General features: G+C 45.0%; 1 protein-coding gene across 2 annotated transcripts; it reads right to left on the reverse strand.

Moving 5' to 3' along the window:
* Positions 1 to 514: 514 nt before the first annotated feature.
* bcl9 (BCL9 transcription coactivator) lies at positions 515 to 24826 on the reverse strand. 2 transcript variants are annotated; one of them, XM_034562267.1, is made up of 10 exons: positions 24724 to 24826; positions 22444 to 22606; positions 10132 to 10617; positions 8152 to 8465; positions 7423 to 7530; positions 7092 to 7278; positions 6119 to 6212; positions 3836 to 6023; positions 3086 to 3358; positions 515 to 2974 (listed from the first exon to the last, which is right to left on the reverse strand). In XM_034562267.1, exons 3-10 carry the CDS (start codon positions 10416 to 10418, stop codon positions 1953 to 1955), a joined length of 4473 nt encoding a protein of 1490 aa, XP_034418158.1. In that variant the 5' UTR covers positions 10419 to 10617; positions 22444 to 22606; positions 24724 to 24826; the 3' UTR covers positions 515 to 1952. The 2 variants fall into 2 exon arrangements, with proteins under 2 accessions (XP_034418158.1, XP_034418159.1); XM_034562268.1 differs by lacking the exon at positions 24724 to 24826 and adding an exon at positions 24617 to 24634.
* Positions 24827 to 25795: the final 969 nt, after the last annotated feature.

A 25795-nucleotide genomic window follows, 5' to 3' on the forward strand; every position in this document is an offset into this window, starting at 1 on the left:
ACCTGCAGAAATTGAATAATTCTGCTACGGTATGTTTTAAGATTGAAACATTAGGTTGCCTTCTTTCAGACCACAGTATAATGTACACACTCATGATATAGACCTGTGTTACAATAACACACATTGTGTTACAATAACACGCATTGTACCACAAAAATTTCAATTGATTTTAAGTCTCTTTCTTTGGCTCTCGTCACGTGTACTTTTCCTAGCAGCCAAGTAAAGCTTTAAAACATGGGTTAGTAAAGCAGGAGAGTTCAAATGCATCAATATGCTTGCACCTATTTTGGAAGTGTGGTGTCCTCTGAAAGCAGCTCTTGTGGAAATACCTCCAGATAAAATGTCTTCCTGGCAATGCTGCTCCTGTGACTCGCTCCCTTTGTTCTAGCTCGACGTCGGTGCACAATGAAAGACACCACTTTGTCCACATGACCGACGAGATGTGAATAGTCGAGAGCTATGTTTACCCCATACATGCACGCGTCACACACACACACACTCCATAGACAACATGTATGTACCAAAACAATATCTTTTATTTGTAGTCCATCACCACAGCCCTGGTAGGCTATTCTGCACCAAAGCCAATGGAGAAACACATGACAAGCTTATACAATAGAGAAAAGAGAGGAAGTCAGCTGGATGGTTAGCAGTACGTGTTTACATTTCTGCGTGTCTCACTCTGGACGCCACACCTGCCTCGCTTAAATTGTACCAGATCTACGTAACTCTAGTTCTAGAATACCTGGCATACTTGCTGTGGCTTTCAGCCACTCTTGTCCCATTCTGCTGACCATTGGGGGGAGGGGAAGGGGAAGGGGAAGGGGGGGGATTATTGCTGTGGGAATGATTATTACCCAGAGTCAACAAGAGAGTCAAAAGCAAACCGGGAACAAGAAGAACACACAAAGCACATCTGGGTATTAGCAGTATTATTCACGCTGGCGAAAGTCGAGTCCTGAAAGTTTTGGAGCACCAAGTCCGACGTCAACAACATGAAACGGACTCATCGTTGTGCTGCAAAGCTGCCAGGACCCTTGCACACTTATTGTGTCGCTCTCAATGGTACAAATCGAGAAAGAAGACGCTTTCTGCAGACGGTCCATGTTTGTGCTTTTTTAATAATACTATTATCTTAATGAGGTCATAGTTTGGTTTGTTATACACTGGAGTTACAAAGGAAATTAAAATAGACTAAAATTCGAATAGCCCACCAATGGTAAACAGTACAGTATTTTTAGGGGGCATTCCTCCCCCAATGAAAGTTGGGTAAGAGGAGTTGAGAGGTCACTGATAGAATGCCTATACATACAGACACATACATACCACACAAACATACAGTCTGTCAAGCACGCACTCGCACGTATATACTGTACAGAAACAGTCACAACAATGGAGCGAGAGACAAGATGGCGTTCCACTAAAGTCTTCACAAAGCACAAATTCTTCTTATTCCTTTCTCTTGTTCCATACCACTTCCATGACAAATTTGTTGGTTTTTTTATTTAAAAAAAAAAAAAAAAAGTAGACATATACTGTAGCATCTCCACGCTGACTTTGAGTTAGGTTGATTCCTTTTGGATGTTGAAAGTCATCTTTATAGTCAGATAATCCAAAAAAAACCCCCAAAAAACACAAGAACAGTTTTTTTGCGAAATTGATGCACAACAATCCCATACATTCTGAAGTTCATGAGTCAAAATTCAATGTTCTTGTGGCAAAAGTACTCCAAGCTGGGCGTGTCCGAGTCTCCATTGGAATAGTTCCCACAGGACATTACTTGGTGACTGGTTAGCTCCATTCTGTTCGTTTCTGGGTACATCCTCTCTCTTGTATTATACTTCCTTTACTTGAGTTCATCAGAGTTTTCTGAACACTCTCCACACACCATCACCTTTACTCTATCCTTGTGTATTGTCCAAGAACATTCTACATACAAGGTTTCTGTAGGATTAGAACATTCCGGGGCCTGGACTGAACCCCATGTCCATGTCACGTGGCCTCATCTGACCCCCCATCATCATTGTCTGCTGTGGAGGGCCGCCCATGCCCTGCAGTGACATCATCATGTTAGGTGAGCCACCAGGGCCCGGGTGGACCATTTGTCTTCCCTGCATCATCCCTACTGGACCCCCAGGAGACATCATCCGGTGCTGGGGGCCCATCATGCCTTGGCCCATGAATCCTGGGGGCCGCATCGAGTTGTGGCCAGGGTTGCCCATTGGCATGTCTTGGGGGCCCATTCCCCCGCCGGGCCCCCCTGGCATCCCCCCCATCCCCTGCATGGACATCCCCATCCTCGGTGGACCGTCGCCCATCATGCCCTGCATGGGGAAGCCGGAGGGGTGTGGTTGTTTCACCCCAGGGTTGTCTCCCCCACCTCGGGGGAAGTAAGACAGAGTCTGGCTGGGCTTTTCTGATGGGATTATCCTGGACAGGTCAAATTCAGGAATACCAGATGCTCCCGGCCGCATCACCTCATGAAGGTCTGCATCACTGAATCCACCTTGCATGTTGTTGAACTCTGGCCCTCCAGGGGTATTGGGCTTGCACATGCCCCCATCACCCCCTCCGTGAGGCATGTTTCCCATCCGTCCTCCCATAGGTCCTTCTCCCTGAAAGCCCATGGGATGGCCAGGGAAACCTTGGGGACCAGGTCCATTGTGCGGGGAGAAAGGGCCCTGCTGGGAAGGGGACTGGGTGAGGGGGTAAGCCTGGCCTCTGTGAGGATAACCCATGCGTCCCTGGGGCATCATTTGGGGGTTCCCCATACCAGGGTCTTGGGGATTTGATGGTATCATCATGCCATGAGGCATCATGCCTGGGCCCATGTTAGGAGCATTGGGAGAGGGCATGCCATGGGAGAGGGGCTGGGATGCCATTGGATTCATACCCAGAGGGCTGAGGGCAGACATGGGTCCAGCATTTCCAGGTCCCATCATACGTGGATTGCCTTGGTGATTCATTCCCATACCTGTAAATGCAAGACAAAAAAAAGTCATTATGTATTCACTGCATGCACTAAAGGTGGGTGAAATTGAAAGTTCAACTTGAAAAAAAACAGAATATACATCAGATGTTTTACCATTATTGTTCACTGAAGGCAGGTTAGGGGAGCGAGCTGGGGGCGAGTCGTCATCAGAGCTGGCAACCGTCTTTATGGCATCGTGGTAGAGTGGGGTGGAGCTGGGCATCGCAAACTTGGACATGCGTGACATCATGATGGAGAGAGGGTTCTGGGATAGAGTTGGCTCTGGGGGAATGGTGTACGGACTGCCAGACGGAACGTTGCCTTGGTGAGACATGGAGCCAGATGGAGCCCCTGATGAAGGAGGGGCTGAGGGAGGGCCGTTACCACCTAGAGGACCGATGGGAAGGAGAAGACGTGACAGAGATGAGACATGTTGCCAGTTGAGGCTTCATTCTGTGGCAGATTGTTTTTTATTTGTAATGATAAAGCATCAGTAGCACATACTAATCTCATTGAGATTTAATTCTCAGTGAGATTTAATTCTGTGACCACAAGAGGGAGCCACTGGATCATAGCCCACCCAACCAACCCCACCCCTCATACAGATGTTGCAACTAAAAAGAGATGCACTTGATAAATAGCCGCCACATCTCTTCTTTATTTATATTTTCCATATTGTAGACCGATGATTTAAAAAAAAAAAAACGGGACATATTCTACACATGTTCTTTTTACATTAAATTAAACTATTTACCAAAATAATCAGAATATCACCTGTATTCAATTTAATAAAGATGCACTGACAAATAATATTAACTATGAAGTAAGAAGAAGAGACAGAAAAGGGATGAAAGAGACTCATACCTTGCTCCATGGTACCCATCATGTTTGGTGAGGTGATATTGAGGGGAGGTTTGCCACCCTGAGGTGGTACTCCGGGACTCTGCATGGGTGGCTTTGGTGAGGATGCCCATCCTGGAGAGGGGTTTGGAAGAGAAGGAGACCTCATATGAACAGGAGAGGCACCAGCTGATCCCATCATGGAGTGGGGGGATTTCATTGGTGCTGAAGCTTGAGGTGGAGGGGCGTTGGGGCCGGTGGGACCAGTGAGCATGCCAGCCAGCTGGGACGGTGTCTGAGGGGATTTAAGGTTTCCAGAGGGCGAGCCCATCATGGGGGACTGCACTTGCCTCAGAGGAGGGGACTTAAGTGGGTTGATACTGGGAGAGTTTCCCCCTCCTGCTTGGACATTCAGATCTGCTGGCTTGCGGCCCCTCTGACCTTGTGAAGGACCACCAGCAGGAGGGAGGTGGTTAATACGGCCATTGCCTCCTGTTGGTGTAGATCTGTGCTCTGGACCGAAGGCTTGGTCTACATGCGGACCCCTCATTCCTCCAGGACCCCCTGGGAAGGGCCGCCCCGGCCCCATAGGAAAGTCTCCTGGTTGTGACTGCTCAGGGAAGGGGGGACCCTGCATGGGCCGGCCTTGGGGACCCATATTCTCCATTGGAGGTCCTCCACCTCCTCTCATTCTCATGATCTCGTCAGGACTCATATTCATAGAGGGATCTCGTAGCTTGGAAGGGTGCATATGAGGTCCTGGACCAGGGCCCATGCCAAACTCCGGGCCCATTTCTCTTCCCCCCATCCCCTGGAGCCTTGAAGATGGACTCATAGGACCATCACCGGGCATTCTGGGAAACATCCCCATGCCATTACCAGGTTCCATTCCACCTCTTTGGTGCCCCATCATCCTTTGCATGTCCATCATCATCCCTGGAGGGATGCCCTTCTCTCCACCCATACCTTGGTGGAACATTGCTTCTTGGACTGACTGAGGATTTGGAAAACGCTCACCACGACCGGCAAACATTCCCCCAGGTCCTCCAGGGAAGCCTCGTGCATCTCCCATACGTGGAGGCATGTCGTCAGGCCAGCCCATTCCAGGCCTTGGGGGTCCCTCCATTTCAGGATTCATCATACCAGAGAAACCAGGCATTCTCTGCATATGTGGGGGCATACCTCTGGGGCCGGGGCCGGGGCCAGGGCCCATGCTCATGCGCTCCTGGTAGTGCTCTGGTGGACCACCTGGTCCTCCCCACATCTCTCCTGGGCCCATCTGGTAGGGAGGCGGGGGGCCTCGCATCATGCCACGTGGACCGTGAGGGTGCATCATCATGTCTGGAGGAAGTGGCCGGTGCTGCATTTCTTGTTTCTTCCTCTTCTCTTCATAAAACTCCTGCTGTAGCTTTAACCAAGCCACCTGTTCCGGGGTCATCTGATCTCCATCTCCACAGACCCCTGGACCTCCCATGTGTCCTCCCATTTCATCTTGTGGAAACGGGGGCATGTCCCTGGGACCATGGGGTGGACCATGGGGTGGGCCAAAGGGTGGACCTTGTGGGCGAGGTCCTCCTGGCCCACCTGGTGGTCCGAGACTCTGAGACTGCGCCATCATGGCCTGTAAGGGCCCCTGCTCAGACCTTCGGGGTGCACCATCAGGACCTCCATCATGGGGTCCACCATGGGACTGTGGGGGCCCAGCTTGTGGGGCATCGCGATCATCAGGGAAAAGCATGCGCTGAATATCTCGCAAGGTCTGTAGGGAGCGCTGGCGATGCTCCAACTGTTCTTGGGACAGACCTTCTGTGTTGGCCTCCATGTTCAACAGCTCCTGGGCCAGCTGCTGCTGCTGTTGCTGCTGCTGGGGTGTCAGACCCACTCCGCCAGAGCCTCCAACCTGCCCTCCCTCAACGGCTGTTGGCGGGTTAAGGCCTGCCTCGGGTTGGGGGACAGGGGCCTGGTCAACTGGAGCAGTAACGTTACTCGGGCTACTGCCTGGAAGATTTTTGGATTCCATGCCTGCAGAGGAAGACCCTTCCTGTGAAAGAACACCAGATTGGCTCCCTTGGTTTGAAGGCTGGGGTGTGGTTGGCTCTGCCATGCCAGGTAAGGACGGCTTGGATCCAGGCTGGTGGCTTTGATCTTGGGCATGGGACGGGAGCTGCTGGGGAGGCTTGGAGTCATTTCGAAGGGCGCTTGCTGCATTGTTCTTGAGTAGAAAGTGACAGAAATAGGATTAAGTTACGACACTCTCATGCATGATGGTGGATAAAAGTATATACATGTGTGTAAAAAAGTCTTTACCAGGAGGTGAGCTTTGTCCTTGCTGTTGGAGATGTTTTTCATGTGGAAGGCAATGATGTTTTCTGTATGGCCAGTTAGAACAGCATCAGCTGCCCTGTGGACAAGAAGGCAGGCAGTCAGATATCTGTCACCAGAAACAATACATGCGTGTATGCGTGTGTGTGTGTGTGTGTGTGTGTGTGTGTGTAAGGGTCCATTTAAAAAGATGGTGAACTGGATGAAAGAGTACTGAATGGGACCATGAAGATAAAGCCAAGGTCAACACACTAATCAAACTATCTCACACACACACAAACACACACACGCAGTAATTCCCAACAGAGTGTTAATCTAAGTGTGAGCCCCCACTGAGAAACGCACATGCTTGTGCAGATACACACAATGGATTTAGGCTAGAATTGGGAAAGTTGGAGGAAGGAAGAGAAGTGGTGGGAAGAGAGTGTCTTAGTACCATAAACACAAACATCAAAGACCACCACTGATGAACCACAGAGGCACAGAGATGAACTTCAGGCGATTGGAATTGTCGGTAATTCCATTTAATTTCTAACTAAACTTCCACAAAGGGTTTCACTGTGGGTGTATGTTGTGCTTCAAGTATTGAGATGATTTAATTAGCCTTTATAAACACATTATTATTTAAAATGTGTAGAGATAAGCTTTTTAACTGTAAAACTAATCTCGCCACACATACAGTCAGGGCCATAAGTAGTTGGACTGTGACACAATTTGTCTTATTTTGCCTATTTACACGACTGCAATGGATTTTAAATATGTGGTTGAAGTGTAGACTTTCAGGAAAATCCTTTGCAGTCAATGGTTGGACATCTGTCATGATCTATCTGTAAATGCAATACATGCACTAAACATTTAAGAATTGAGTGAAAACAATATGACTAAAGAGGGCAGTTTCTGGGTGCCAATAGTATGAAAGAAACAAGCCGTGACACAAATAGTAACTTAGCTCCCTTACTTGTTGGCCATCTCCGTGGTGAAGACATAGACAAGTTTAGTGGCTGGTTTCTGGCAACTCGCAGGCTCTGTTGTCGAGCCCTGGCCTCCCAGTGCATTGTGGGAGGGTGTGGAGGAGCGACTGAGTCCGGTGTTGGAGGTAGAATGTGTGACGGAGTCCTGGGGCTTCACGTCACTGGAGTTACAGTCTACAGACACAAGAGGGGAGACCATGGCTTTAAGACCAGCACGGGCCGATTGGTGATGTAGTTCTACTGAGGAGCTGCCAGGAGTCAAGTTGATAAGCAGAGGGACTTCTACACACGCTCGAATGAACACGTTAACACACTTACTGAAGAATCCTTTGTCATCTTCGTCACTTTCTCCACCAGAGCACCAGTCAGCTCCACTGTACGGCTGCCTCCTCTCTGCCACACACATCCTCTTCACCCTGCTGCTGTCTGTACACACACACACACACACACACACACACACACACACACACACACACACACACACACACACACACACACACACACACACACACACACACACACACACACACACACACACACACACACACACACACACACACACACACACACACACACACACACACACACACACACACACACACACACACACACACACACACACACACACACACACACACACACACACACACACACACACACACACACACACACACACACACACAACCATCAGTGGGCTTCGGTGTATCTGTGCGAGTGACTGCAATGTTTCAAGATTTCCATCTGTTGCCTTCTCGAGACAATGAGAAAATAAATAACTAGCTGTACAGTACTAGCGGTACAGGATAAAAGGAATACAAAGAGGGTTTGGTAACTAAGCATGAAAGCATAGCTACTAAATACATCATTAAGTAACTCGTGAACCTTGCCTACCTACATTAGTTCAACTATTTTATCATTCTGGTTAAAATAGTCTCAGATTTTATTTGACCGATTGTCATTTCTTTTCCCAGCTTTCTGCTGGACGTAGTCAGATAATAATAATAATAATAATAATAATGAGTGCTGGCTACAATGGTTGATTCTTACCTTTTTCCTCACTGGTGGGCGTGCCACTCTCTGGCTGTTCAAACGACTCCACCGAGGTGCTTCTCTCCCTTTTGACTTTAACCTTGGAGCTCGGGCCAGAGGTCAGGCCCTGGCCGTTCTTCAGCCCCATACCCCCTGTCACATTCTGAGCCCCTTTGGAACCCAGGGTCTTGGGATCGCAGGGTGAGGCCTGTGATTGGCTACCAGTGCTCCCTGGTTTGCCCTGATTGGGCATTTTAGAGTCTATCTGGGTGGCAGTCGAGGGGGACATGACAGGAGGTGAGCGTACCATGGCCTCCGTCTTAGGTTTAGGGCTGACAGACAGAATGGAGAGAGAGAGAGAGAGAGAGAGAAAACAAATCAGACATCATTATTGGACCGAAAGGATAAAATGTGATTGTGTTTAACAGTTGCAAAGAGGAAAAAATAACAATGGCAATATGGCATTTGGTGTGGATTTTTAAGAACTCTATATTAGGCTATTGGTATTGGAAATCAGGAAAATAAACCTGAAGGAACCGACAGTAGAGATACGAGCCATCTACAAATGACTGCTGCTTCTAGTTCTGAGAGCAGTTCAGTTCAGGCAGGACACATCCAACTGGAAGAGAACTCCCTTACCACACCCTAATCTCTTTCTGTCTCCCTCTTCCTTTCCTTAATGTGCACATACACACACACACACACACACACACACACACACACACACACACTTATACAAGTAGCATGAAACTAATGCCAACATGTCCAAAAAGCAGCCCAGCACACTTTTTTGTACGTTCACACAGACACACACAGTAAGCTGAATTTTGGCAGTCCAGACAGCTGTTTCCAGAGGCTCCAGAACCATGAGTCAGCAGGGAAAACTTCCAACCTCAGTGTACTCCCTGACCCGAGAACAGCTCTGGATCACGCATCAAGACATTGCAGGTAAAAGAAGGGTGCACAGAAGCTGATCTTGGATCTGCATTACACATGCTCAGGTTTGTGTCAAACTCAGTTTCCCCACTGATCACATTCAATGGATACATCCCCCTCAAACAGAACAAAACATGCATGTGAAGTAACAACGCGTTCCACCACAAACCAAGCCACTGGCTTTAGCGATCGTTGCTCACTCGCTTTACTCAAATTGTTGGGATGGGTTGCATTTCCCCGTAGCGATTTATTAAGCATGGACAAAAAAAAAATGCTGTTTTAGGACAATATTTCTGCAGACTTGCTTCAGTTTCTTTTTTTAAACTTGCAACTGCTAACATAAGAGAGAACATACCAAATAGTGGGATGAAGGATTTACCAATCCCTCTGCAACCAATCATATCAGCCCGGGTATCTGTTCTTGGCAGAAATATTTTTCTGGTTCCATGCATTACCGACTGTCACTGTGTGAGGTTATTTATTTATTTATTTATTGTGTTTCTTCATTCGGTTTTAAACTGACGGTTGACTGTTTGTATTGGTTCTCCCTTCCAAACCGTTAATAAAACAATGACAGCTAATGTTTATTCATTTTTTAATAATGGGAGATTTATTTAATTACTTGTAACAGGTTTATGTACTGGACAGAAGAAGCTTGTGCTTCCAGGAAAGCCTACTTATATGTGTATTGATGTGGAAAGACACGACGCGACTCAGCTGTATAGAGCATAGAACAACAATGCCGAGGATTAAACCTTGATTAAGTGTCACTGCCGACAACAATGTTCCGCAGCCATAAAAATAATCTGTTTAACATAGTGCAGTGGAAATTTTAATTCTGCTTGCTCTGGCGTTGTGCTGCTGTTCATAGAAAGTCTGGATTAAATGCATAATTTTAATCAACATTCAAATTGGTGTTTTGCTGATTAGGCTGGTTAAACAATCATCAGGATCTCACACGCTTACACACAAACCAGCGCATGCTTATTATTACCATCACCGCATTCAATAACGGCATCACAGCACGAGCCCCACAGGTGGTCAGCGTGAGAGTACACTCACCTCTGCGTGTTGGTGGATGGGGAGTTCTTCAGCCTATTGGAGTGCATTGATGGGGCTCCCAGGACTACAGAACAGGGGGGAGTGATCAGCTGGTGAGGACTGCCGGTGTGTGCGAGTGGCGCTTTTGCGCGCACGTTCCTGGAGCCAGGAACGGGATTCCCAATGTTGGAGAGGTTTCCCCGACCGTCCTTGGCCTCCTCTCGCTCTTTCTTCCCTCGCTCCTTCTTGTTGAAATGTGTCGCTGCTGTACCTGCCGCCGCTGGCCTCTCCTCTTGGACCTCCAACATTCTCTCTATGTCCTTGTCTGTGTGGGTGGTTTGTGCGCCTGTGTGTGTGTGTGCGCGTGTGTGTGAATGTATGTGTGTGTGTGTGTGTGTGTGTGCGAGAAAGTGTGTAGAAAGGATAACAATAGTCCAGAAGTCTTTTCTTGTTTGGTGTGTATTTATGAAACTCCCCCAAGGGGGCTTTCAACGGCCCTTGGGCACACTGTAGAGAGAGAGAGAGAAGAGACGGTGAACACAAGTGGAAAAGAGGGCCACAGTCTGAACAAACATAAAGTGACACACCAGCCAAAATCTTTTTCATATCAATCCACTTTTGTAGGCTTGAAAGGTGGTTGTTAAAAGTTAAGTCATTATTCTTTCACAATGTCTTTGGTCAGCTTTAATTCATGCCACCAGGAAGGGATTTACATTGTTTACATGTTGCAGTAGTGAAAGCACAGGTGTTAATAATAATAATAATGTGAATACCAGCACATGTTGTGTTGGTTTCTTTTGTTACACACATTTGGTGCTACATCCAAAACAAACGTCAGTCAGGTTATTCTTTGATACTACTACTTTGGGCGGGATATCGCATTAACTTTATAAACACCAGCACTAAATTGTGAGTGTAGCAAACAGTGCAGTGGTATTGTGGCCCAAACTAACCGCTGTGTGTGTGCGTTTAGTACGAGAAGTGCATGAGAATCCTGTTCGAGAGCGCAAGCCCAGTCAGTCAGATTACATTGTCATCCTGAAAATATTTAGGACCTCTTCCAAAACACTCAACATTGTAACTGGCTCCAGAGTTCCCCTGGGGAGAAGGAGGTGGAGTGTTTTGGGGAGTGTGTGGGGGGGGTCACTGGGAACCAGACAAATACACTTGACTCCTGCTACAGCAGCAACACTCGTCACTCGCGGGTCTGCGGAGAAGTGATTTACAACCATCAGGGCCCACATATCACTACTGCACGCGCGCAGAGGCTGGCTACTCCACAGGGACAGAGGGGAAAGCACAGAGGAGCCTTGTGTATCCCAATTACACCGACTAGACTAACCATATTGTAATGTAATGTAATGTGTATGTATATATATATATAAAACTTCACAATACAGGAGTAGGGGCTTTTCAGAGAAGCAATGGGCTGATTATCGATGGCTGAAAGTGCGATTTCTTTATTTACAAAACTGTTTGAGAAGACCTCCATTATGGTGAAATGACGCGTTTATATTTTGCAAGACAACATGCTTTGATACACAACTGTGGAAACAAAGACGGCAACACACAGATTACATGCTAGTTATTCTGCAGCAGTGATACACACACAGTGACACATATTTTACACAAGGGCTGTGGCTCCGACTATAGTCCTCACAGTTAAAATGTAGTGTCTAAATAATTTAACGCCATCAGTAAAACAGACACTCAACTCGTGTCAGATCGGTAGTTGTTGCTGGAGTTTGGGTTTTGTTAGAGCGGACGACGGGAAGTCAGGGAACGTGTGAGAGGACGAGACAAGAAAGTGGCAGAAACAGAGATGCCATTTGATTTTGCTGTCGACTGTAATTTGGTCACGGTGGAAAAGACCTGCCAGACAACCACTCTGAACCAAAAGTGTCAATAATAACATCCAGGATGTTGTACTTTTGCCAAAGATGGGTAGGCAAAAAAGCATAATGTGGACAAAGTTCCTAATTAATGGTGAATAAAACGGCACGCAGAAATCAATTATACATTACATTAAAGGCGACTTACAATAAGTGCTATGAGATTTTAGTTGGAAGAATAGGAATATATATTTAATTTTCTAATTGCGTACCTTACTTCAAAACAATTAACAGCGTAATCGGTGCTAATAAACAAGTGCTAAGAGTTTTGTTTTTAAAAAGGGACATAGGTGCTAGGTGTGCACAACGGTCACGCTAGGCTTCAAAAGGGACTGGTTCCCCCCACATGCTGTCCACATTGTGGGTCTGAGGACTACAATGTTCATAGCGATTCCAAATGGATATATTAAAAAAAAGGTGGGGCAAAATATGGACACACACATTCAAGCTATTTGCCAAAATCGTCGCAACTTTAATGCTCTTTTCCCCATCCGATCGTAAGACAGATGTGGGAAGAGGAGGTTTCAGATCCCGTTTGACCATCTGAAAAGCGTCATTGCATTGGGTGCACAGGGGCAGATTAAAAAAAAAAAAAAGGTGAGTTTCCGGTATGCTGCAGTCGGATGAAGGCGGTCGTGACTCTGCTGTCCTGACTCAAGTGGAGACGAGTGCAGAGACGAGCCTAGACTAGGACGATGTACCACACGGGGCCTTGAGACTCGGCAGCCCTTTGCAGTCCATTGGTCATGTGTTTAGGAAAGGAGATTCATTTTCCTAAAAATAAAAGAGCCTACCTCATTCAGCCCCAACCATCACACACTGCATGTCCTCAGGGGGCGTCATCTAAACCTAAACCCTAATCGCACACAAATGTGCGTAATGCGAGCGTGTATACGCATACTGACACAAACAGCAGGACCTGTCAATCACCTGCTCCCTCCAATCTCAAGCTAACAAGACACTAATTGGGAAGCTTGCTGACATGACTGTCATAAGGAACACACACACACACACACACACACACACACACACACACACACACACACACACACACACACACACACACACACACACACACACACACACACACACACACACACACACACACACACACACACACACACACACACACACACACACACACACACACACACACACACACACACACACACACACACACACACACACACACACACACACACACACACACACACACACACACACACACAGCTACAGTGAATGCAAGTTAATGGAAAAACAGTATAATGAGGTTATAAAAAAAATGAGCTTCCTGACTGATATAAATATGAGGTTCCACATGAAGAGAGCAGAAAATAGTTAAATTCAATTGGATTTGGGTTTTCGAATGCAGGTGGCACTAAAAAGGGAGCATTTTATTTTTGCTTATGTAACAGTCATCGTACGCTGGCTGGTGAAGAGTAGACCTGCCCTGCTACGTCACCCAAATTCCTCTGAGGGGGAGATTTATACCAGTATAGGGTCCACTAGTATTGGGGGGGGGGGGGGTTAAGAGATGTGTGAATAAGAGGAAAGAAACCAAGACCTCGTTGCCAACCCAGTCCACTGTTGAATTGTTATCGCAACATTACCACAAAGGCATTATTTGAAAAAGATGGGGGGGCAAACACACACACATGTACAAACACACACACACCAACTCTCTTCCCTCATCTCGGCCCTGCTGTTGGCTGTAAAAGGGCCTGCTGATGTTTCAGCCTTATTTATGCAAATCCCATTTTGCAGTTCCGTCACAATGGAATATTGCTCGCTCTCTCTCTCTCTGGCTCTCTCTCTCGCGCTCTCTAGCTCGTCTACGTGCTCTCCGTCTGCTTAGCCTCCATCTCAAGAATTTCTTTAGTCCATTATTTGTTTAGGCCAATATCAGACACATTATTTCCACCTCTCCTCGGTTTTCTGCAAGAATATACAAAGATATGCACAGCCATCGGCACGGAACTGTGCAGTCTGAAGCAGCAGCAGCCGGCTCCCTTAAACAGAAAAGCCTTTCAATCTCATTCTATAAGGGCATAACTTACATGCACCCGATATTCATTAAAATCATATTACCACGTATTGAGTCTTAGTCAATGTTATGCAACAAAGAAAAAAGGAGCAAGAGTAATAGGATTAAAAGCAGGAGACAACTATCAAGTCTTCCCATGAGGTACTACCATGTGAGTTTGCTTTTGTGGTATAAAGAATTAGGATCCAAGAACTGAAAGGTCATAAATAAAGTATCAACAGTGTGCCGGATATTTTGGTCCATTCACACAGGTTTTTATTCATCTCACACACTTTTGTAAGAACCATGTAGTAATTCTTGATAAAAACAACTTAAATGCGGTCCTTGTTTTTAGAGAGCAGAGTAATGAAGATTGGTTGAACCTGAACAAACACTAACAACCCCCAAAAAAAAAAACCTAGAGTGCATTGAAATGACGACGAGTGCTTTTGATTGTTTGTAAGTAAATTAAACTTTGTATTGCTACTTCTTCAACATGGATAATGCATTTAAAAAAAAAGCTTTTCTGTTACATTTGTTGGAGTTCTCTTTGAATCCCGACCACGATCAATAAATCAAATGCTCAGACAGAAAGAAGAGAAAATTCTTGCGTCGACGGATTCTTCCACACGCTGCTAGCTTGAAAGCTATGACTACTAAAAGCTATGGTTGTTGTTTACGTTCATAATGATCATTTTGGGGTGGTGGCTTTGGATGGAGTGTTGCTGACTTTCTCACTAGATTCAAGAGAGCGTGCCGCTCGCTACTTCATTGGAATATAGTTGGCATCACTGAGGTGAGGTTCTTCAATATACTGACCCCAGCTTTAAGTAGTTTGACGAGATCTGTTGTTCTCGTACATAACTAGTTCACACACATTCCCGTCTGGCTGCTAGTACCTAACTACATACAGAACAAACTGCACTAACTCTACTTTAAGGAAGTACACAAAGAGCTGTGGGGCATCCCGCGGTTACCTGGCTGAGGAAACACCTGTGTGGTCATCTGTTGAGATGGCTCCCTGAGAGCGACGCGCCATACCCTGCAGTTCGCGGTCATGACTCAAGCTTGGTACTCACAGAATGCGAAGATAGAGCTGTGCCAGACTGTACATTTGACATAATGCATCTACCATGACAGGAACAAAGGCTCCCACACATGAACAACACTCGCATAAATACGGCTGAGCTGCAAGCCACAGAAATATTTACAAAAGAACATGTCCGCATTTTCCAAACTCTTAAGTACAATCAGAATGGCTCCACATTACCATCCGTCTCCACCCAGGTTTCTTTACGCACTCTGTCACCCCGATTACCAGTTGTCTCTATGCTGGCCTGTCTGTCCTGCCTTTGTATGACAACTCTCACTCCCTCGGTTCATCCTTTCCTCTGGTCTGCAGACGATGCCCCTCCATCCCCAGGGAGGCGACATGTGTGTAATGTCACATTCTGTCATATCAGATCATGGTGACAGAAGCCTAGCCGTGTCCATCACAATGATGGAAGTGGCAATGAAAGCAGAAGGATAGGAAGAGGGTGGGATACAGATTTACCCGTAGAAGGAGGAGGGGGTGGCGGTTATTACACAAGTCGCTCTCTTCACAGAGTGTGCGGGTGGGTGTCTGTGTCTGAAACACACACACACACACACACACACACACACACACACACACACACACACACACACACACACACACACAGCTGACTCACTAGTGACACATCTGTTGGCGTAGCCTGGGCACAGTGCCATGTGTGGCAGCCAGTTCCAACAGCAGGACTGGCACTCAGCACTCCGGCCTGCTCTGATCTCCGTCTCACACACTTCACCCTGCACTTCCATCTCTGTCCATCTGCCCCGCGTCTATGGATCTTGGGCTAAAAGGGTGTGTCTTGCTTACACACACACACACACACACACCTTTCTTCTCGATAAAAGACAAAGGGACTGAGAAACTGGCAACAATGCACCATTATTTCTCCAACAAGACAAGCGTGGGTCCTAATTAGGGGCGTGTCATTATCAAATGCTTACTAGTATTAAATGCTGAGAGTACAAAGACTGTTGCCAAAAATGTAATGGTAAAAATTTGTCAAAACACATTTATTTTGGATTGTATTAGACATAAAAATAAAGACAGTAAAGCGTGTATTGCAAATTTTGGACTCACACGGTTGTTTGGTAAATTTCAAACAATTGACAGGGAACAAAAAAAAAAAAAACTTGAAATTCTTTCCTGCTCAAGTTGCGGATGCGCGAGCAATAAAAGCCAAAATGAAAAATCCTGAACAGAGCCGAAGCTAACCTACGAAGATAAAAACCTATGCAATGTGCTCAATGTTGAGGCAGACAGATTTCTTCTTTATTCAAGCACATAAAACAATGCTGTCTTCTGCTCACCATTACAAACTGGTCGCACTTCAATGGGTAAGTATAGCAAACAATATCCACAGAAGCTTGACTGTCCGAATGTGAAGCATTTAGTATTTTGTACTGCAATTGATCCGTTTAATCAGAGTACTTTAAAAAGGTCTAACAAGTGTTGGGACAGGTTCAGATTACGTTAAGTAAAATTGGGTCCAGGCAGGGTCTTGGGTCTCTTAATCAGTACGTCTGATTTTTAGAGATAAGCGAACAACTACTACTTGTTGATTGTGGGTTTATCATGCTGCACCATCTATTCACCGGCCAACAGTATTTTGAATACGGTCCTTATTATCCTCAGGTCTAGTTTAGCCCGAGTATGAATGAATCCTCTTGGGTTAAATCCTTTCTTTTTTTTTTTAAATAATATTTTATGCATATTGGGTTTCGGTAGGTTTACCTCAGGTTCAAAATGTTGAACACACGAAGACCTCTCGCAGAAACGGTTTCTTGTGGCTAAATGAGAAGCCGAACAGTATCTCCATTTGCTTAAGAGAAATGATGCTGCCCTCTGTGCAGACCCCTTCTTCCCTCCCTTCCCTTGACCATGCTCTCTGGTCCGTGACTCCCCCCCCCCCCCCCCCACTCCCTCCCTCCACCCTGACGGTCACTCCCACACTCAGGCCAAATTCCTCTCTTGTTCATGCTGGGAGGACGTCTCCCTGCGGCTAAATGCATTGTGGGAAATCCCAACGGCCAGGCCCTTCAGAGGCCGAGCAGACCGTTGAGGTAAAGTGTAAAAGGAGGCGTGCGCTCCTCGCTTATGGTCAAAAGGCTCTTTTTGCAAGCCACTTGCAATTATATTACACATTAGTGTCAACGCGTTGAACCTCACAACAAACAGCACAGACACATCTAATATCCACATAAGAAGCAGCACTCAATACAACCTGCACTGTGCAACACCTCCATTTACAGCACGAAGAACATTAGGCAAGAAAATAATTACATTGTAATCTTTTTTTTGCTCATTAAATCCTCAAACAAAGTGACTTCCCAACCTGTCAGACCTTGTGCAACAGTGCAGGCGACGCCACTGACCTGGCATTACATCAAACAAGCACCGACATGTTTTACTCAGAGCAGAAAACTAACAAATGCAGACTATAAAATACAAGTGCTGTCTCTTCTCCTATCGAACGACTAAATTAGCACTTTGGGGAGAATATGAGCCAGATTGTGTCCCTGAATTACCCCCAGTTAGCACGCACGCATGTGTCATTCCCGTGGAATTTTAAACACACTGGCTAAGACCTGCCCAATTAGACATACAGGCGCAGAGCAATATACATGCACATACTCATACTATTGCACATGGAAACACCCACATGCGGCAGTAGTTAGCCGAGATGCACTGAAAACGGTTTAAACAGTTTATGGCATCTGCTGCTCCCATGAGTCTGAGCTTGCGTGCCTCTGAAACTATGAATGCTCTGGAACAAGACATGTCTACCCAGCTATTACCCGCGTAATAATAGAAAGCATACACTATATCGTCAATGTAACCCAAGTTAAGGGGCTTAAAAATGCAATCTCCCAATTAATCCTAGACACATTGAACTTCCTCCATTACCCTCAACTCCTTGTCTTCTCAGTAAAGGAGGTGCTGATGTTCGTCGCTCACACCTCTTGTTCGGTTGTATAGTTCTAGTAGTTGCTCTGAAAATCTTCAACAATGGCTCGGAGGTGGGAATGTAATAATTGTTGCATTTCAATTATGACGCTAGGATATATATTTAGGCCCTATGTGTTTGAGAAATGTGTGTGTACGCCCCTTTGAAAAAAGGCACAGAAAATACATAAACGTCCTTTGTTCATGAGCACACGGAGATGGTTAAAACTACGAGAACATGAGCAAAAAAAAACTAAAGACATGGAGGGTGAAGATGTTCAAATCTACGGTGGCGCGCCGTTTTAAAAAGTGCCGTGAATCTTGATACGGCTACAGTTGTTTGTAAACAAAACAAACCATTGAAGTTAAACAACCAACAGGCAGCGCAACACCATCCGTTACTCAACACTGCAGAAGCAGAAAGGAGGGAATCTGCTTTACATAATCCAATATTTAAAAAGCAATCAGAAAACACCCCCAAAATACCCAGAATCGGAGCACCGATGGAATCGCAACAGATAGCTTGTTAGCATTAGTACCGTAGGGATCAATATTGTATGTTTTTACGAGGTCCCTGCTGATCGGCACCCCTAGATGGACTGATATTACAAAGGGAACTACTACATGTACTGTGTGGCTTGTTCACGTCGTCATATTGATCAGACTGTAATTACATCCAGGTGTGTGTGTGTGTGTGTGTGTGTGTGTGTGTGTGTGTGTGTGTGTGTGTGTGTGTGTGTGTGCACTTCGTACAGTTAGTTCTCTTAGCAAACAGAACAACAGCAGTGTCACCGAACTGGTAGCAAAATAGCTGCAAAGCCAGAACGGTAAAATCTGATATTAACCAATTAACTGTGTGTAGTAGTGTCATTTATTAACAAACCACTGCTGCGACTGGCGTCTGTAAAGCTTTGGCTTCCTTCTCACAAACTAATGTGACTTTCTGCAAAAGCCCAGCATTACTTATCAGGGAGCTCCGCCGAAGAAAATAAAAAAGGACTTGAACACACCAGAAGCTTCCTCTCTTTTACAGTGTAGTCAAAGAACACTTGATCATGAGGATCTGCCACAGTTGATGGGTGCTCATCACCGGTTCGTAAAGTTAGCAATTAAAAAATAAAAATAAAACCAAGCTCTGCACATAGTTTTACAGTAAATTCACAAATGGCAGTACTTCTTAAAACACCCCATGGAGGTGTAGTGACCAAATTCTCAATTTAAACACTCTAGCTTGGCTCCAGTTTCCTCTGTAAACTTGTGCGGGTTATCATTGTGTTATGGTGCTACATTATAGCCGGCTGACCAGCCAATCTGCTAGCTGGAGCTTAACTGCGGGTCACCATAGGCCCACGGTTACACCTCATGGGGACGAGTGTTCGTCCCGTAACCGCGAGGTACCTGGTTCGATCCCCATAGTTGCATGTCGAAGTATCCTTGAGCAAGATGACACTGAACCCCCCCCCCCCCCCCCCCCCCCCCCCCTCTCCAGTTGCTCCCTGGGCGCTTCACTGCAGCCCACATAATAACTAAAGATGGGTCAAATGCAAAGAAGATCCCCACGGGGATAAATAAAAGTGTACATTTCTTTTTCTGAGAGTAGCACTGTTTGAGAGGACCCCTCCCCTCAGAGGAGGAGCAGCACGTCTGTGCGGTAACTGTCAAATCGCAGCAGAGAAACATGAAAGGAGAATTATAGGTACATTCTGACTCAGCCAGACACGTCCCCGAGGATCTGGTATGGGCAACTATCCCACCACACATCCACAGACTGAAACCTCCGCCTACACTAAAGAAAGATATGAAATGCAGCTAGTAGAAAACACACATTCATATTTATAGCTGTAACTGTTTGGAAAGGCACACTAAGCTGTAAAGACTTACTACTAGAGGCCGGTCCTTGGAGTCCTAAAAGATTTGTTTTAAAAACGACGTCCAGCAGCCTTGTGTGGCTAACTTCCCTTATTAGTATTATTATTATAATGCATCTTTATAACATGTCTGAGTAATGACTGCTCAATGTTGGACAGCATATATTTTGAACAACTGGTGCACGTATTTGTCTACTTGGTGAAAATGACTATAAATTATAGTAATAGATATTTCTGTTGTTTTATCTATTCTAAAGCATTTAACACGTTTCAGGGCGTCCATGGCCCTAAAAAGAGGGTTTTTTATTTATTGAAAACTTTGTGTTCTATCTCCATCCATGTGTATGCTTTCAAAATTGTAATCACATTTTACTGTATTGTCTCCCATTTCATCGTATTTGGTCCTGTCTTGATCAATTCTCAGTGTACGCCGATTCCACTGTTTCTCTGCATACTAATTCTGAAACCTGAACTCAACATATTGGCTAACAATGATAGAAATCATAATTAATGTGAATTTGATGCATCTGGCCAATACCTGATTAATTATAGGCGTCAATGCTGATTTAATGTATTAGATCAGATCACTATTTAGCCTATTTTGAAGAAACGTGAAAACTGCCCATTATCATTACTTGCTGGAAAAATTGATAATATTTGCAGCAATCAATAAATCAGTACAGAACTTGTCAATATGTCATGCCACACTTTCTTGGAACAGGGAAACAAATAAGAATATTCCCTCTGTTAATAAAATGTGAATTCTCTTTGTGTTGCATACTTACATATGTTCATGCCCTGCCGCCAATGTCAAAGTAAACTGTACAGAATAGTACATGAGATGTATTTACAGTAGTTCAGTAAACGTACAGCAGTAATTTAACATCACTCTGAACTGCCAAACGAACTGAATGTTAACGTGCAAACTTACGATGGTTACATAGTATTTTTCCTGCTCCTTAGGGAATATGACATAGTTACTGTATAATGAAGGCCTGATTATTGTAGGAGTCATTCAGATGACGAACTAAACTCCTTAATATCTATTTTGAATGGATGTTTTTCTTCATGTATATTACTTAGTTTAGGAGCAAACCGGTACAAATAGAAAAAAGGTCACTATAATGCAACAGAGTGAACGTAAGTATTTCAAGCAGTAAAAAAAAAAAAAAAAAAACACGACACACTTGGGTCTAATCTACTGCGAGAACATGGACGGGGAGCCTCCCGCCACCCACGACACAGTCAATGAGACAGATCGCCTTTCCAACTCATCCCTCCATGTCATACACAACACAAGCTTCGCAAGTTTTAATTAGAAAACTATTGAAGCAAACAAATGCGTGGAAACACGAGAGGCCAATACACAAGAGGAGAAAAATAAATCCCGTGCCGCTTTACATCAATATCCATTTCCCCGCGGCCTTCACCTCACTGTGGTTTTTGGTTAGCACGCTTCGGATTAGATAGCAGATAAATAAACAGTGTCGACAGCGTTCTCAGGAAGAGCGTCCGGGCCGGGGCGTGTCCTCAGTACGTGCAGGTGTGAGAATAAGACCAAACATCGCTATACAGGCTATATGAGGCTATACAGGAGTAACCACTTTCAACTCTCGCTTCAGACTGTAGGCTCATCCGTAGATAAATGTCAAAGAGATAGTGACGTCAGGACGAGCCTGTGGCTGGCTCGTTGCAGCAGAGCCGCGTTACGCTGTTAAGTTATGGCACAAGTTAGTCTCTAATTTCAAATGTAAGAAAAGTTTGTCTTAAAAAACTAAATTCTTGCTATAGCCGTGTCCAAAATCACTGCCGCATTCACTGCTCCCATTAGAAAGCTCAGTAGTTTACTCTATTGTGAAATGGTAAATAGAGATTCCAGACCGTAATAAATCATTGTCATTTTGCATTAGCACTGACTCTCGCATATATTTGCATACAAAAGAGTGAGTGAGTGTGATTTATTTTCTCTTCAGATGTTGTCCACTCCATTAAAAAAAAAAAAAGCATCACTGTATTATTTTGGCAATACGATTTTTTTTTAAAAAGGGGCTAAAACTTTGCCATCCCAGGGAACAGCTTATTGTACAGCAAGCTGACAATTGGTACTTATGTCATATCTGACCCCTTTGGTTTAAATTTCTCTTACAAATAATCCAGCCATATAACTATCCGTTAATTAAATTAAATCACACACACTTTAGGATCCTCTTTACGTGGAATATGCACGATCATTAAATGGTAAAGAAGAGTGGCATTTAGCAATGCAACAGGATGCGAAACGGTAATACCGTCCAGTCATAGGCTACAGAACAGTAAATTGCACAGTGCGACGAAATGGAACATATTCCAACCATGCAACCCAAGCCTTGGACCTCTAGTTATGAGAACTAAAGCAATGAAAAATGGGGATTAGAGAACAGCATTTATGTGACGTCTGTCATGGGTGTACGCGAACAGGGTAGATGTGTTTGAATGAAAGAAACTCTGTGATAAAGTGAGAAAAAAAAGGGTTACCTCAGAAGCCCCCCTGCCCTTTCAGCAGGGCCTCATATGGAGAACCAGGCCTCAGGTCCCCTGGGCACTGATGTCTGCTCTCCACTTGACTCCTCCCAGCAGTCAGCCGCTGTGCAGGAACCTGGGCCACTCACGACACCTTACAGCCACAAGTCATTCACACCTGGAACAGAGGGAGACAACTTTGCTCATCGGGTAAAACACAAACAAGAAAACGGCATGGAAAAGCACTCAGTCACTCATGTTGACAAGACCAACATGGAGCAAACATCGCCCGCGCAAAGCTTTAGGTCATTAGGGGCTACAGTAACGGTGTCTCGTCGCCTTTTTTTTTTTTTTAACCCAGTCGCTCATTCATACTTCAGTTATCGACCGCTGTACACAGAAGGGACGACAAAACAGCGGATGATACTCCACCAAGAGCTGCCTTGCTTCTTTGCATCAAAGAGGACTTCCTCCAAATATCCACTGTGGGAGTGAAAAGGAGACCCCTCAATAATTCAAAGAAAATAGAGTAGAAGTAGTGGCCATAGAAGAGATGAATATGAAATGGCATAAAGACTATGCAACAGATACAACTCAGTGGCAGACAGCTGTGTTGCCTAGCAATTGAGGAGACCAACCAGAGGCCTGTAAGAGGAAGGTCTGCATTTCAATCTCAGCGACTGGCAGGTAAGCTTCGAGACGGTCCTCGGACAAGACAGTTGCTAACTCGGAGGTCGCTCTGGTTAACAGCATCAGCTACAGGACTAGAATGCAAACTGTAACAAAGCACAGAAGCACCCTGAGATTGTATCTTTACAATTACGATGGAGAAAACATAGCATTATAAAAAATTTAAAAAAAAGGCAATTGATTATTATTATTTTTTGATTACATGCCCAATGTTTTATAAAAAACAGAAAAATAAAATGACTTTTAAAAAAAAGAAAAAAGGGACACTTACTATAATCGGTTTTCCACCAGTGACATTTACTTAACATTTGTTACCACTATAGGATATGTGGATTGTTGTTCACTCACAAGTCAATTACAATTTAAAAAAAAAGAAGATCGGTTAAGAAAAGAAAAAGAAAACACTCAACACATTCTTTGCCATGTTTTGCTCCCTTGGTCTTGCCAAAGCAACAGAGCACAAAGCCACACAAGTTACTCACAAAACAGGCCTACTCGAGGAAGTCGTCCTAAAAGACACACACACACACACATCTACAAACCTAAAACTGTGTAAATAAACGGAAAGCACAACTAAAAAAGACTAGACTTCGCCCCCCTCCTCCTGAAATCTCAGCGCCTCACTGGACAACTCTTGGCGGACAAAGTAATTCCATGGCGCTTGAAACTCCAGGAACTTTTTTTTTTTCTTTTCTTTTTTTCTTCCTAAAAGAAGTTGTTCCTGTTTCGCCAGAGAAGTGGGGGGGAAGGGAGGACTTCAGCACTTGCATTCATGGAGCGTCGGCCAGCGCAAACAAAGTCTTCCCCGAAGAGGGAGGCACTGGACGGCGGCTGAGAGCGAGAACAACGACGTCGGCCACAAGCACACACACACACACACACACACATACACAAACATACACACACAAACATACACACACGCACACAAAAATCAAACCCAAAATGAGATTCCTTTCAGGGCTTTGTCCGCTAATAACACAATCCAGGCCCTCCTTCGGCAAACGTTTATTTTTCAAGTTCTTCTCGCTCCGATAACAATGTAACAATTAAATCGCTCGGCAGATGAGAGGGCTGGCCGACACAATCAGCAGCCGAGGCCTATAATGTCGCTACGCGTTTATAAATCATATCAAAAACACGTTTATTTTTTTTCATGAAGGAAATACAATACCAGCGGCGCGGGGTACTCCCGAAGAATGCAGAACATGCATGCTGCATTGTATCCCTTTTTTCATTTTCACGAAGCACGGGCGGTCCTCCGGTATAATGGGGTAAAAACCAATATTTCACGCCACGCTGAAAACATCGTGAATAATCCGCTTTTTTTTTTTGGTGCGCTGGAGGAAGGGGGAAAAAAACGGCAGTTACGGTCGAAAGGATGCTCGCTGTCCGCCAGAACAGACACGACGTGGGGTTTTTCTGCTAGCCAGCCTTCGGGGTTAGGGGGGGGGGAGAGAGAGAGAGAGAGAGAGAGACAGAGGCAGCGAAGAACGGATACCGGAGTGAGATGTCCCCGGGAGGAGGACCCGCGTGTGCCCGTTGCCAGGAGGCGAGCTGTGGAACCGACTCTTTCCACCTGAATTTGACAAAAAAGGGAACACTCACCTGGACTGATAGCTTAGTCTCCGTTTCCCTCGAACGACGGATTCATACCGTGCACTAATAAAAATCACAACATTATCACGGGAACATTATAAAATAGAAATATGTCTCCCCCCTTTCGCCCGAGCTTTCCAGTGGTCCTACTCCATTACATCCCAGTCAAGATTTCCTGTCGTCTCTCGCCGCCCCCCCACCCCCCTCCGTATCCAGCGAGATGGTTCAGCCCGAATGCTAAGTAGCAATTCTAGGTCAGGTCTGTGTGCCAGTGAGAATGTTACTGTCGGACAGCAGCGAGACGTCCACTCCATGTTACACGGTAAACACTACAGGGGAGAACATACACATGCACAGAGGAGGACTACATACGTGTGCTGTGATTTAATAACACGTTAGAATTGTTATTTGCAGAGTTATATACCCATTGCCTTTGTGGAGATATCACACTTCCTATCGAAATAACGTTGCATTAGTTATAAGAATCAAACTTGAGGAAGTTCCCACAGGATCATGTTTTTTTTTTTTTTTTTTAGTAAAGCAAATAATTAAATATAGCAATTCGGGTTTTAAGAGGAGAAAGGTGATTATTGTCTTGAAGTTGGTGAATTTACTTGTTTGATCATTTCAAGTCAGATACCTTGTTGATGAAATGTGACCCGTTTTTAAGAATTTGTTATGGGTATTTTTCAGTGACTTCTGGTAATATAGATGACATTAAGCCCTTTTTAGAATTAACATTCAGGTTATTTTCTTTCCAGGTGAAGCGCTTACTTAGCTGTATTTGCATTTGTATGCAGTACATACATGGTTTAGTGCACTTCCAAGAAGTTGGGGAACTCGAAACAGAATATAAAGTAAAAAAATCAAAGCAGCAAAGGTTGCCAGTATTTTGGGGAGTTCCCAAAAACCCTTTATCCTACATTTCCCACAATGCAAATATCTCATTGATCCTCCCTTCCTGGCAAATAGCCATGTATTTCAAACTCCACCCCCTGTTTGTGACTCATGTTTTTTTTTTGTAAAGCTCACACTTAGATAACCCTGATTAAACTGACCTTTATTGTGTAACATCAGTTAG

Source organism: Cyclopterus lumpus, chromosome 21 (assembly GCF_009769545.1).
Source record: "Cyclopterus lumpus isolate fCycLum1 chromosome 21, fCycLum1.pri, whole genome shotgun sequence".
Taxonomy (NCBI): Eukaryota; Metazoa; Chordata; class Actinopteri; order Perciformes; family Cyclopteridae; genus Cyclopterus; species Cyclopterus lumpus.